General features: G+C 47.7%; 1 protein-coding gene across 3 annotated transcripts; it reads left to right on the top strand.

Annotated features, from left to right (window-relative positions):
• The first annotated feature begins 9755 nt into the window (after nucleotides 1-9755).
• On the top strand, nucleotides 9756-13977 carry LOC614923 (sialic acid-binding Ig-like lectin 14). Of its 3 annotated transcripts, XM_015458276.3 has the most exons (7): nucleotides 9756-9821; nucleotides 9920-10300; nucleotides 10530-10802; nucleotides 10968-11015; nucleotides 12440-12685; nucleotides 12789-12924; nucleotides 13194-13977. In XM_015458276.3, exons 1-7 carry the CDS (start codon nucleotides 9785-9787, stop codon nucleotides 13207-13209), a joined length of 1137 nt encoding a protein of 378 aa, XP_015313762.1. In that variant the 5' UTR covers nucleotides 9756-9784; the 3' UTR covers nucleotides 13210-13977. The 3 variants fall into 3 exon arrangements, with proteins under 3 accessions (XP_015313762.1, XP_059733128.1, XP_010813602.1); XM_059877145.1 differs by having other exon boundaries at nucleotides 9756-10300; XM_010815300.4 differs by lacking the exon at nucleotides 13194-13977 and having other exon boundaries at nucleotides 12789-12928.
• Nucleotides 13978-14563: the final 586 nt, after the last annotated feature.

The following is a 14563-nucleotide window of genomic DNA, read 5'->3' as shown; positions in this document are numbered from 1 at the left end:
CATTCTTTTTTAAAATTTATTTTGAATTGGAGGATAATTGCTTTAGAATGTTCTGTTGGTTTCTGCCATACAACAACATGAATCAGCCATAAGTATACATATGTTCCCTCCCTCTTGAACCTCCCTCCCATCCCACCCCAACTTTTCTGATTTTATGTATTTATTTTAATTGAAGATAATTGCTTTACAGAATTTTGTTGTTTTCTGCCAAATATCAACAAGAATCAGCCATAAGTATACGTATGCCCCTTCCCTCTTGAACCTCGCTCCCAACCCCACCCCAACTTTTAATTTTTATCTTTAGTTTACATTGAATCGGCATCGTCTGTTTGTGGACAGTTTGAAATAATTTGATATGATTCTGTCAGCTTATTGTATAGTTACTCATCTATTTAATCCCTGGAGAAGGAAATGGGCACCCACTCCAGTATTCTTGCCTGGATAATCCCACGGACAGAGGAGCCTGGCAGTCTATAGTCCATGGGGTTGCAAAGAGTTGGACACAACTGAGTGACTGAGCACAATCTATTTAACACCTTTATCTCTTCTTGAGAATATTTTTGAAATTTACATGGCCCTAAAAGATCATCCATTTATCCCCAACTTTCTAGTTTTTAGCAATGAACTGAGCAAAGAATTCTCTGAGTAATTAGGTTCCTCCAGAGCTATCCCCTTCTCTCTTACCACTTTCATGCTTGGTTCTTTCTTCTGCACACTGTGTGATTGTACAGACCTTGGAGTCTATGCCACAGGTTTTCATTTCCTCTGTGCCAAGTACTGTATTTTATGCTCGTAAGTACGTTTCATTTTTAATTGTCGTTATTTTTTCCCCGAGCATTTCTAGTTCTGTTTTGATTTTGTTGTCTTGCCGTTTTGTTTTTTATTGTTGTTTAGTCACTAAGTCCGGTCTGACTCTTTGCAACCCCATGGATGGTAGCCCACCAGGCCTCCTCTGTCCGTGGGATTTCCAGGCAAGAATGCCTTGCCCAGGCAAGAATGCTGGAGTGGGCTGCATCATTGCTTATATCTAAAAAGGTAATTTTCTTTAATTTCCAATAAGTGCAAAGCTGCAAAAGTCTACCATCTTTTGCTTGAAAAGGTTAATCAATTAAAATACTCTACAATTTGTTTCATGCTACATTCCTTTTGTATTTTATTATTTGTAAAATGTGGAGGGAGGGTGAGGGAGGGATGAATGGGGAGTTTGGGATTAGCAGATGCAAACTACTGTGCATATGGGATAGATGAATGGCAGCCTTGTACTGTATAGCACTGGGAACGATATGCAGTATCCTGTGATAAACCGTAATAGAAAAGAATAGGAACCATATATATATATGTATCTGAATCACTTTGCTGTACGATAGAAATTAACACAGTATTGTAAATCAACTACAATTCAATAAAATACATTTCTATAAAATTTTATTTTTCGAAAAATGTGTTGAGGGACTTCCCTGGTGGTCCAGTGGCTAAGACTCCGTGGTCCCAATGCCAGGGGCCCAGGTTCAATCCCTGGTCAGGGAACTAGATCCCACATGCACAACTAAAGATCCCAAGCGCAGCGGCTAAGACCTGGAGCAGCCAAATAAATAATTTTTTTTTTTTTTTTAAAGAATGTGTTGGAAGAAACTGGAGATCTTGGTCTCCTTGAATTTACCAGTCAAGTTTGCTGAGTGCACATCGTCCAGCAGGGGGCAGTCTTTGACTTTGTCTTCGTGCCTCAGCTCAAGCAAATTCCCTCCTGAGAAAGGAAGTTAGAAAGTAAGCCGCTGGCTGGAGGGATTTTTATTAGATGCTGCTACTGCTGCTGCTAAGTCGCTTCAGTCGTGTCCGACTCTGTGCGACCCCATAGACGGCAGCCCACCAGGCTTCACCGTCCCTGGGATTCTCCAGGCAAGAACACTGGAGTGGGTTGCCATTTCCTTCTCCAATGCATGAAAGTGAAAAGTGAAAATGAAGTAGCGCAGTCGTGTCCGACTCTTTGCTACCCCATGGACTGCAGCCTACCAGGCTCCTCCGTCCATGGGATTTTCCAGGCAAGAGTACTGGACTGGGGTGCCATTGTTAGATGAGTCAGTGTATCTATTTTTCCAGGAGATGCAAAATTAAGTCCCCAGGGTAGCAAAGCAGATATAAAAATGACTGCAGGAGGCCTGGGGTAGGAAGAACAACAGGGCAAGTGTACTGACAAATGGTACCTGAACTTTGGCCTCAGCAGGGGAGACCATAGCACTTGCTGGGAGAATATGGCAAAATAAAGGCGGACAGCTTTTTCTCAGCCCAGCTGATGTCTGCCACGTGGGAATGCCAGAGAGTCAACATTTTCAAGAGAAGTTAGCCATTCAGAGTGTTGTGAGATGTGTCCAGATATTAAACTGTGACAGATAAATTTAAAATGTTTTAAAAGCATATGTCAACCCTGAATATTCATTGGAAGGACTGATGCTGAAGCTCCAATACTTTGGCGACCTGATGCGAAGAGCCGAATCACCGGAAAAGACCCTCATGCTGAGAAAGATTGAGGGCAGGACAGGGGGGCAACAGAGGATGAGATGGTTGGATGGCCTCACCGACTCAATGGACATGAGTTTGAGCAAACTAAGGCACAGGAGAACCTGGCTTGCTGCAGTCCATGGGGTCACAGAGTCGGACACGACTTAGTGACTGAACAACAGCAACAAAGGGACTTCCCTGGTGTCCAGGGGTTAAGACCCTGCCTTGCAATTCAGGGAACTCGAGTTCTATCCCTGATCGGGGAACTTCAATCCCTGGCTGAAGAGTTAAGATCCCACATGCTGCAGGGCAACTAAGTCCGCATGCCACAAGGAAAATTCCTGCATTACCCAACTGTCGCAACTGACGCGGCCAAATAAATAAATAAATGTTAAGAAAATCCTGTATGTAAACTCAATACAATTTATGATCTAGATTTTTTTTTTTTTTTTGGTGAATAGCCCTGGATTCACTGTACTTATGTAGCATGGGCTTTCAGTTATACTAAATAGTGAAATACTGAATACTTCCACCTGAGGTCAAGGAAAAGACAAGGATATCCTTCCCAACCACTTTGACTCAACATTGTAATGAAATTACTCGAGGGTGCAGGGAAAGATGAAAAGAATAAAAGGCATAGTGATTGGAAAGGGAGAAGTAAAACCTCATTGTTTCCAATGGTGAGATAGTATACGGAGAAAACAAAATATACAAGCAAACTATTGGGATTAGTATGTAATTTAACAGAGTAGCTTATCCAAAATCAGCATACAGAAATAACTTGTGGGTCCATATTAGCCATAGCAGAAAATTAAATTTAAAGAACCATGCTTTTTAAAAAAAAAAAACCCAATAAAACTCCACCATGTTTCTAAAAGTAAAACTAGTAAAATAGTTTCAAGACCTCTACACTGAAAACTGGAAAATATTGCAGACAGAAATTAAAGAAGCCCTAAAGAAGAGATATATCATATTCAGGAATTAGAATATTCAATATTTTTTAAAAGTCAATACTTCCTCAAGCCCAGGACCGTAGTTGCTGAGGGCTTTTCTCTCCTGGACCCATCTCAGTGTTGAGGAGAGGAGTTAGTTCTTCATTTCTGTTACCGTGTTTTTGATTTCTAGCATTTCATTTTGATTCTGTCTTAGAGCTTCCATCTCTCTGCCATGTTCCCATCTGTTTTTGCACGTTGTCTACTTTTTCTTTTAGAACCTTTTACATAGTTTTTTAGTTGCTAAGTCATATTCAACTCTTTTGCGACCCCATGAATTGTAGCCCGCTGGGCTTCTCTGTCCATGGGATTTACCAGGCAAGAATACCAGAGTGTGTGGCTTTTCTTCTCTGGAGGCTCTTCCATATCCAGGGGTGAGTCTCTTGCATTGGCAGGCGGACTCTTTACCACTGAGCCACGAGAGATGTCCCTTAACGCAGTAATCATGGCTATTTTAAATTCCCTGTGTGATAATTCCAATATCTGGGTCATGTCAGAGTCTTGCTATGATTTTTGGTTTGTCTCCTTAGACTGTAGTAGTGGTGCTACTGTAATGGACAATTTTTCAGAGCAGTTTTAGGTTCACAGCAAAACTGAGCAGAAAGTGAAGAGAAAGATCTCAGCTGTAGCTTCCTGGATTTTCCAGTGTGTCTAGATATTAGGATGATGCCTTGCTCTGTGATCTCAGTTCTCTGATCAGTCTAAGAAAAGTAATTGATCCCCCAGTTTTTTCACATTTTCTCATTGTAAGAATAGAAGTGACAACTTTCAAGCAATTTGAACGTTAGGACTGAAACAAGAAGTCTCTTGCTATATTATTTTTGTTTGTGTGTGTGTGTGTGTGTGTGTGTGGAATATTTTTTGTTTTTGTTGGAGTCTGGACCTTGCCCATCTGCAAACTGAGAACATGGCTTTCCTAAACTTTGTTGTTGTTCGGTCACCCAGTAATGTCTGACTTTTTGTAACCCCATGGACTGCATCATGCCAGGCTTCCCTGTCCCTCATCATCTCCTGGAACTTGCTCAGATTCATGTCCATCGAGTTGGTGATGTCATCTAACCATATCGTCCTCTGTCGTCCCCTTCTCCTCCTGTCTTCAATCTTTCCCAGCATCAGGGTCTTTTTCAATGTGTCAGCTCTTTGCATCAGGTGGCCAAAGTATTGGAGCTTCAGCTTCAGCATTAGTCCTTCCAATGAATATTCAGGATTGATTGCCTTTAGGATTGACTGGTTTGATCTCCTTGCAGCCCAAGGTATCCTCAAGAGCCTTCTCCATCACCACAGTTGGAAAGCATCAATTCTTCAGTGTTCAGCCTTCTTTATGATCCAGCTCTCACATCCATACATGACTACTGCCTCTTGAAAAAGGAACTAAGAAACTTTCTAAACTTAGCCTCTGAAATATGTTGAAAGTGCTAAGTTCACTATGTCCAGCAGAAGGAGCTCTTGAGCTTCAGTTTCTTCTCCTTTCTCAAGGTGTGATCAACCGCTGCTAAATCCAGGTAGAGAGAAACACTCCAGCTTGTAAGATTTTTGTTGGTTGTTTCAGGGCCTCCCTGATCAACCCCCTACATGGATAAGGCAGTTATGGTAAATGAATGAAGTAGAAATGTGTAAGAAGGACAAGTGGGCACATGTTCTGACAAATGGCACCTGGATTTGGTTTTAGTATTTATGACAATAAGGACATTAATTTCATCGTGGAGGTCCTACCCTCATGAAGTTAAAAGATGTTTCCTCCTTGGAAGAAAAGCAATGACAAACCTAGGCATCGTATTAAAAAGCAGAGACATCACTTTGCTGACATAAGTCCCTATAGTCAAAGGTATAGTTTTTTAGTATGGATGTGAGAGTTGGACCATAAAGAAGGCTGAGCACAAAAAAAAAAAAAAAAAGAAGAAGAAGAAGAAGAAGCCTGAGCACTGAAGAATTGATACTTTCCAACTGTGGTGCTGGAGAAGACTCTTGAGAGTCCTTTGGAGTGCAAGGAGATCCAACCAGTCAATTCTAAAGGAAATCAGCCCTGAATATTCATTGGAAAGATTGGTGCTGAAGCTAAAGCTCCAATACTTTGCCCACCTGATATAAAGAGCTGACTCACTGGAAAAGACCCTGATGCTGGGAAAGATCAAGGGCAGGAGAAGAAGGGGGCGACAGAGGATGAGATGTTTGGATGGCATCACCGACTCAATGCACATGAGTTTGAGAAAACTTCGGGAGACAGTGAAAAACAGGGAGGCCTGATGTGCTGCAGTCCATGGCGCCGCAAAGAATCAGACACGACTTAGTGACTGAATACTTTCACAACAAATAATAGAAAGAACACTGTGCGTTCTCCCTCTCGATCCCCTACAGGAAGACACAGTGAGAGACTGGCTGTCTGCAAGCCAGGAAACACCGCCTCACCAGGGAACTGAATCAACCAGCCCCTTGCTCTTGGACTTTTCAGCCTCCAGGACTGTGAGAAATAAATTCCTTTTGGTTTAAGCCTCCCAGATTTGGTATTTCATTATGATAGCCTGAACCGACTAAGACACTGGTCCTTATTTCGTTCTACAGCAGGTTTTGGTCACTTTTATTGTATATTAATGGGCATCAGAGAAGGACTTGCTAAAAAACACGAACATATGTCAGCAAGTTTCCCAGAAGTCCGTGGAAGGGTTGTGAGCTGCGAAATTGAAGGCAAGTCTTGTGGGGAGGGGTGGGGCAGTTGGTACTCATAGGTATGGGTGCGCGGGCCTGGCGGTGAGGGGCAAGGTTATGTTAGGCACATGCGAGATCATTCCAGCTCCAGTTGACCTGACCGGGAAAACAGAGTGTTGACTCACTTAACTTGAAGATCTCTGAAGTATACGGGCTCGGGCTTCCTGAGGGCTCAGCGGGTAAAGATACCACCTGCCATGCAGGAGACACAGAAGACCCAGGTTTGATCCCTGGGTCAGGAAGATCCTCTGGAGTAGGAAGTGGCAACCCATTGCAGTATATTCTTTTTTCCTTTTAAAACTCTATTTAAAATAAAATTTATTTATTTTTAATTAAAGGATGATTGCTTTACATTATTGGTTTCATTTCTGCCATACATCAACATGAGTTAGCCATAGGTGTACATATGTCCCCTCCCTCTTGAACCTCCCTCCCACCTCCCACCCCCTCCCACCCCTCTAGATTGTTACAGAGCCCCAGTTTGAGCTCCCTGAGTCATACAGCAAATTTCCATTGGCTATCTATTTTACATATGTTAGTGTGTATGCATCCATGCTACTCTCTCCAATTCGTCTCACCCTCTCCTTCCTCCCCCTGGCCCGTGTCCATAAATCTGTTCTCTATTTCTGCATCTCCAATGCTGCCCTGGGAATAGATTCATCAGTACCATCCTTCTAGATTCCATATATATGTGTTAATATATGATATTTGTTTTCCTCTGTCTGACTTACTTCACTCTGTATAATAGGCCCTAGGTTCATCCACCTCATTAGAACTGACTCAAATGCCTTCCTTTTCATGACTGAGTAGTAGTCCATCGTGCATATTTAGTTTTTTGTTTAAAAAATCCCCTGCACAGAGGAGTCTGGTGGGCTGTCGTCCAAAGGGTCGAATACGACTGAGTGACTAAATGCACCCACACAGACACAATGGCTTCAGATACTGAGGGCTTTGGAACTTGGTCAATGTCACCAAGCTCCTTAAAAAAAAACAACAGGGGGTGGGTTTCCCTGGGTCCAGTGGTTAAGAATTCACCTTGCAACACAAGGCACACGGGTTCGATCTCTGGTCTGGGAAGATCCCACATGAGGAGGAGCAACTAAGCCCGTGTGCCACAACTACTGAGTCCCGACTCTAGAGCCTGTGCTGAACTACAAGAGAGAAGCCACAGCAATGGGAAGCCCACACACCGCAATGAAGAGCAGCCCCACACTTGCCACAACTAGAGGAAGTCCTTGTGCAGCAACGAAGACCCACCACGGCCAATAAATAGACTTTTTTTTTTTTTAAAGAGCATAGGAAAATATATAATATGTTGAAAAAAAAAGTTGTTAACCCTGTAGCTTTGCTGGCCCTGTTCTCAGGCAGGCTCTCACCACATACTCAGCTCTGAAGACTTCCAATCCACACTCTTCCTTCCCTAGAGATGTTGGCGACTGAGCAAGCATCCTGTGGGGCCTTCCTGGGAGAGACCCTCCCCCACACCCTCTGCTCTAGCCCCTCTCTGAAGTATCCAGACAGCAGGATCTCATCCGTGTGTGCGTGAGTGCTAAGTCACTCCATCGCATCCCACTCATGGCGACCTGATGGACTGTAGCTTGCCAGGCTCCTCTGTCCATGGGATTCTCCAGGCAATACCGGACTGGGTTGCCATTTCCCCCTCCAGGGTATCTTCCCGGGTTCCTAAGTTTTTTCAGATGCTAAAAACTGCCACCAACGTGAAGAAATTAACTACTTGAAGATCGAGAGCAAGTAGCCCCCAGATCTTCTGACACCTAAGTATTGATCACCATCAATCAATCAAAGAATTGTGCACGAGTTGATCACACACCCTGGGCAACCCTCCTTCACTTGGCCTTTAAAAATGCTTTGCTGAAACCCTTTGTGGATTTCAGGGGGTTTTATAGCAGAAGCCACCTATCTCCTTCCATGCCTGCAGCAAACCTTTCTCCCTTCAAACTCCAGCACTTGACTGTTCCTCAGACGGGCCAAATTGTTTTCAGTAACAAGGTTACAGGAAAATTTCCTTTTCTGTTCAAAATCATGATCCTTCTTTCTACAGGTTGTGGCTTCTAGATGTAACTTCCTTCCAGATAAAAACTGATCTTATCTGTGTTCCCGCCTCTGACAGATGAATCAGAGCATGGGGTAAGAGAATGACGTAATCACAGAGTGTTATGGAACTGCGTCCTTGGGCTCTCTAATCAAAAGAAATGGATGAGAGGCCAGAGAAGAAATTCAGGGCAGGCTTTATTGAGACTCCGAGGTCGGGAGAGCTGGTCCCTTAAATGGGATGAGGGAGGGTGGATCAGTGGGTGGGGCCAGAGGCATGGTTTAGGTGGTCTGCCCACGCCTCTGTGGTGCTGGGTGCAGGGATCAGGCCCAGTACCCTGTTTTTGCTCCTTACACAGCAGAAGGGGCAGTTAGGTTTTGGTCTTTTTGTATCTTATTGCTCATGATTTGCACCAGCTGCAGATGCCTGGAGTTATTTTTAGTCCCTTATAGTTTCTTTGTATTTTGTCACTCTGGAAGATGTTTGCCCAGGTACAAGCACTGCCATAAAGGGTCCTAGGTCCCAGTCTGTCTCAAGGGCAGGGTCTTGACCTTCCAGCCTAGCGATGCTTCTGCCCTCCCTGCTAATGACCAGGTAACCCCCGAAGGTAGGCGAGGTGGGGTGTGGGGCTGGCCCTGCTCTGCTCTCTATCTGCCTAGACAGAGCCTGGGAGTGTGCAGAAGCTCTGTGTCCCCAAAGCCTTAGTTGAACGAACAAGTACCAGTGCCCGGTTCTGTCCTAAGCACGTGACACACATGAACTCATTTAATCGGCATTTCTGCTAGTTTCTCTGTTTTTCAGATGAGCAAACTGAGGCACAGAGAGGCGAAGTCACTCTGGGAAAATTGAATACATGGCAGGTGAAGTGGCAGGCGTCTGGGTTCCCAACCGGGCACTCTATGCCCTCAGCTTCTGCATTCCAAACCCCCGGGTGCTCAGGTGGCTTTAACCGCCAACAGCAGGACTGGAATCTGAGCCTGCCTGGGACCAGGGCACTGATGGGGATGGGGACCCAACTCCAAGGGGTCAGGAGGCTCCAGGCTCACGATGGGGACCGTATCTCAGGGGATCTAGATGCACTTGTCCCTGAGATCTCAGCGTCTCTCCTGGGTCGGGGGCAGCCCTTCCTCTCCTGGATGCTCAGCCTGGGCCCCTCTCCACACCTGACCATGAATTTGCTCCTGGACATCCCAGGGGTTCTGATCCCTGGGGAGCTAGCCAGGTGACCCTCCACCCCACCCCATGTAGAAAGCGGTACATGGGGAAAGCGCGGGCAGCAATCGGGCCCTGGGAGTCTCCAGCCTCATGTTTTAGGCTCACAGTTTGAAGGTGCAAATGGGAGAGATGGGGAAATGAGATTTCTCAGACAGTCCCCACCCTCGGTACGTGGTACCTAACTTCCCCTTCCATGGATCTTAAGAGCTACCTCTCCGTCACCCTCTGGCTTCCTGTTGGAGCTTCCTCGTTCACTCCCCACATTCAGGGCGCTTCGCTCCCCAACAGAGGGACCTGAACCGGCTCTGTGCTGGCGGATGCTGACATGGTGCCCTTGCTGCTGCTGCCCCTGCTGTGGGGGGGTGAGTGGGAGAGGGGTGGGGGACAGGGCTCACGGCTGGGGGAGGGGGGCACGCGTGGGGAAGGGCTGGAGCTGCAGCTGAGCCTCTGTGTCCCCCAGGGTCCCTGCAGGAGCTTCCGGGGTTTGAGCTCCGAGTGCAGGAATCGGTGACGGTGGAGGCTTGCATGTACCTTCGCGTGTCCTGCTCCTTCTCCTACCAATGGTATCCCTGGTATCCCTCTATGGAACCCATCATCTATTGGTTCCGGGAAGGGGACGGCCCACACAGTGATCCTGTGGCCACCAACGACCCAAACAGAAGACAGAAGCCAGAGACCCAGGGCCGATTCCGCCTCGTCGGGGACCCCGGAATCAACGACTGCTCCCTGAGCATCAAAGAGGCCAGGCTGAGCGACTCAGGAATCTACTACTTCCGAGTGGAGAGAGGACCTAATGTGAAATACAATTACAGAGATAAGAAGCTGAATTTGCAGGTGACAGGTATGACAGGGGGCCCAGGAGAGGACCCTGGGACATGGGGATCTTTCTATTAGAATAGGAACAGGATTTAGGACCACTCCTTGCTCCAGGTCTTGGGGTTTTAGGGTTCAGGAGAGACCCAGGACTGGGAGTGAGCTGTGGCCGTGAGGCACTGGTCCCTCTGAGGGTCCCCCTCTGGGTCCCCACACCCCGGGGGCCAGGCATCTCCCTTTCTCCTCCTCAACCTCAGCAGAGAAACCCGACATCCAGTTTCTGGAGCCTCTGGAGTCTGGGCACCCCACAAAGCTGACCTGCAGCCTGTCGCTACCTTGTGATGAGCGACACCCTCTCCTGTTCTCCTGGGCGGGAGACACCCTTGACGAGATGGACCCAGGGACCCTCCACTCCTCGGAGCTCACCCTCACCCCAAGGCCCCAGGACCACGGCACCAACCTCACCTGTCTGGTGACACTCCAGGGAACGCAGGTGACCCTGGAGAGAACCGTCCGGCTCAACGTCTCCTGTGAGTGTGGAGGGGCGGTGGGGTCCCTGGGAGTGGTGTTGGCAGGAGGCAGGTGGCATCCCTGCATCCCTTTCCAGCTGAGATTGGGGGAATAAAGCTCATCCTCTCAGGTGGCTCCTGGGGTGGAGCACTGATGGCTTCCTGCCTCTCCCGTTTTCCTCCCAGATGCTCCACAGTTGGTGATCACGAGACTATCTCAGGAAAGCTTTACAGGTAGGAAGGATGGTCTCTCCTCTGGGGCTGTGATGGGAGCAGGTCTCTGCCAGCTCAGGGCTCAGAGCTTGGAGATGAGACGGTCATTCACTCCTCAGCCCCCAAGCTCTGGACCTGTCCTCTCTCCCCAGTGTCTCGCATCCATGGACTATTACTTTTGCCTGCTCCCTTTCCTTTTCTTAGTTTAAAATTTTAGTTTTAACTGAGAAAACACACAGATGATCAAAGTTACCATCGTGACCACTTTAAAGGGTAGATCTCAGTAGGGTGAGGTCCAGGGACAGTGCTGTGCACCCATCCACAGAGCTCTGCCTGACTGGCAGAACCGAAACGCCAAACCCACCAGGTGCAGTGTCCCCGTCCCCTCCCGCTTCAGCCCCTGGCCACCAGCTTTCCGCTTTTAGTGTCTGTGATGGACTACTCTAGCTTCTGCTTTTTTTTTTTTTTAATGTTTCTGGCTGTCATCAACTCCTATGACAGGAACCCTCCTTCAGCTCTGATGTCATCATCTTTCAGAGGGACTCCTGTTCCCATTGCCCACAGCTCCACCTTGGACCCCATTCCAACCTCTCTTTACCTTCCTGGGTGGACTCCTCCCATCCAGAGTCTCCGCTTGTGGTCGTGCCCGCATCCTGATCCCCCCGTCCTGTCTCTACTCTGTCCATCCAGAGATGTTCTGCAGGTTTAACTACCTCTTGCTGATGCCTGTCAACTGCACCCTGTCCCCCACTTAACCAGGCTGTGGTTGGACGGCCCTCTACCCATCACCCTTTCTCACCAGCTGCACCCATGACTCAGGGACTTCTGCAGAGCTTCACTGCTCAAATCACTTCCCCCTTTCCATGTCCTTGGCCCCAGAGCCAGCTGCAGTCTTGTCCTGGAGCCTGGGCCAGTGATCAGCCTCCTCCCTCAGCCTCCCCGCCTCCTGTCTCATGTGCAGTCCAGGGCCCCACCTGGCCCCAGTAGGGTCCTGAGAGTCCGCGCCGACACTGAAGCTTCCCCTTCTCACAGGCTCCTACTGCTTGCCCGTCACCCTGGAGCAAAGCCCAGCGCTCTCAGTCCTGCTGTCAGGGCTCCAGCACATCTGCCCCTCCCTTCTCTCTCCCACTCTTATCGTGTCTCTGTTGCTCCGGGTCCTCTCTGCCGCGATGCAGACCACGTGCCTTTCTCCCCATCTTCCAGGCTATCTCTCTCTTGGCACATCTTCCCGTCAGCTTCCCACCCACTTCTCTCCCTTCCATCCTCAGATCAGCTCCCATTTCTTCTGGGAGCCTGCAAAGACCACCAGGACTGTTGCCTCATCGGCCTCAGTGAGCTCATCCTGGGTCCTTGTCACCCGGCAGTCTTTCTGCATCAGGAAGTGGGTGGAGCGAGGGTGAGACAGCCCTTGGCTCCACCCCCTCATCGGTGCATCTCTCACCCAGATCTGAATGGCACGTCACTGCCCATCCTGGAGGGCCAGTTCCTGCGCCTGGTCTGTGTGGCCGACAGCAACCCCCCTGCCACGCTGAGCTGGCTCTGGGAGGGAAAAGCCCTGAGTCCCTCCCACCGCTCAGCCCCCGGGGTCCTGGAGATACCCCGTGTCGGGGTCAGAGATGGAGGAGAAGTCACCTGCCGAGCTCAGCACCCACTGGGCTCCCAGCAAGTTTCCTTCAGCCTCTCTGTGCAGAGTGAGTTGCAGGGCAGGTGCTGGGGACGGGCAGCCTGGGCAGGTGTGTGCCTTTGGGAGGGCTGGGTCCGGGGACTGAGCTTCACCCCCTCTCCCTTCCCCAGAAAGCCCCCCTCCCTGCAGCTGTGAGACTGAGGAGCCGCAGGGCTCCTGGCCCCTGGTCCTCACCCTGATCAGAGGGGCCCTCATGGGGGCTGGCTTCCTCCTCACCTATGGCCTCACCTGGACCTACTACACCAGGTGAGCACACCTGTCTCCCTGCGGGGAAGTCCGGGGAATGGCTCTGGAGTTGCCGGTGGGGCTGGGCGGTCCTGTCCTGCCTGGAGCTAAACTGTGTGACTCTCCAGGGCCTTCCATGTTGGTCCTGTAGCTAAGATTCCAGGTTTCCCCTGCAGGGGGCAGGGGTTGGATCTCAGGTTGGGGACTAAGATCCCACCCGCCTTGAGGCAGAGCCCAGAACGAGTGAAATGCATCTGCATCTCTGACCTGAGACCGTGTTGGCTCTGCAGGTGTGGTGGCCACTAGGGAGCTGGGCTGAGGGGTGTGGCCGAGCCTCGCTCCCTGTCATGACGAGATTCACCCGAGGATGCAGAGCCCAGAGGACAGATGTGGGGACATCACTGGGTGCTTCTCCCTGGAAACTCTCCAGTCAAACCCTGTGTTATTTGCATCCATGAGCTTTTATTTGTGTTGATTGTGTGACAACAGGAAGAGTCAATTCCATTGAAAGGAGACTTTCTGACTTACCTCACTTAGTATGAGATTATCCATGTTTTTATATTAATAACTCATTGTTGGTTTTGCTACGGTTTTTGTCTTGAAAGTGGTATTTTATGTATGACTATTCCTCCAGTTATGTATGAACCCTAAAATACGATGACATTGCATTTGTTTCCATGTTTTGGCTCTTTCAACATGTCGTTGATATGAATGTTGTGATGAAAATAGGAAGGCTAGCAAGTTTTCCTGGTGGGTATGGAACTGCTTCGTCATAAGTTTGGCATATATTTAGTTCTAGAAGGTACCTTCAAAGGGTTCTCTTGAGTGGTCAAGTGAATTTCCATCCCCGCATCATATTTGAGGGTTCTGAGCTGTCTGTATCCTCAGCATCACTTGTATTAGCAGCAGGCTCAGTTTTCAGTCCTGCCTTCCATTGTGGCAATGTCTCCTTATCTTTTTGTTTCCTTTATGTGCAATGTGATATTGAGCTATTTGAATATCTCCTTTTGTGAAATTCCTGTTTGAGTTTTTGCCCATTTAAAAATAAAAACTGGGCAATCTTTTTCTTATTGAGTTCTTTGTTCTGGGTATGATTTTTAAAATTAAAGTATAATTGATGTATAACGTTGTGTTAGTGTCACAGTATAGCAAAGTGATTCAGCTATATATGTATATTTCTCTCAGATTAATTTCCACTATAAGTTATTACAAGATACCGAGTAGAGTTCCCTGTGCTATACAGTCGGTCTTTGTTGGTTATCTATTTTATACACAGTTGTGTGTATATGTCAGTCCCAATCTCTCAATTTATCCCTCCTTCTTTTAATGGTGTTTATTTTTTAAGAAACAAAGATGTAAACATATGTCCAAATAAATATAAAACCAATATTCATTTGTTCTCACAACCTGTTCCTGGGAGTGTCTCAAATATATATGTTTATTGTCATACTTAGGAAATCTTCATGAAATTTCTCCCTTAAAGAATAGTAACATTACAGGTTGTTTCCACATGTGGCTCGAGCCCTTCCTGTGGCTTTGAAAACAAGGCTGTGAAGATTGTTGTTGTTCAGTCTCTCAATTGTGTCCGACTCTTGGTGAGACCTCATGGACTGCAGCAGGAGGGCTTCCCTGTCCTTCACTATCTCCTGAAGCCTGCTCA

The sequence above is a fragment of the Bos taurus genome, chromosome 18 (assembly GCF_002263795.3).
Source record: "Bos taurus isolate L1 Dominette 01449 registration number 42190680 breed Hereford chromosome 18, ARS-UCD2.0, whole genome shotgun sequence".
In the NCBI taxonomy this organism is placed as follows: Eukaryota; Metazoa; Chordata; class Mammalia; order Artiodactyla; family Bovidae; genus Bos; species Bos taurus.
This window is presented reverse-complemented; position numbering and strand designations above follow the sequence as displayed.

Coding starts and splice junctions, on each gene's coding strand:
- LOC614923 (XM_015458276.3), top strand. CDS start 9,785: ATGGTGCCCTTGCTGCTGCTGCCCCTGCTGTGGGGGG. Junction 10,301..10,529: donor GCTGAATTTGCAGGTGACAG/GTATGACAGGGG, acceptor CCTCAACCTCAG/CAGAGAAACCCGACATCCAG. Junction 10,803..10,967: donor CGTCCGGCTCAACGTCTCCT/GTGAGTGTGGAG, acceptor TTTTCCTCCCAG/ATGCTCCACAGTTGGTGATC.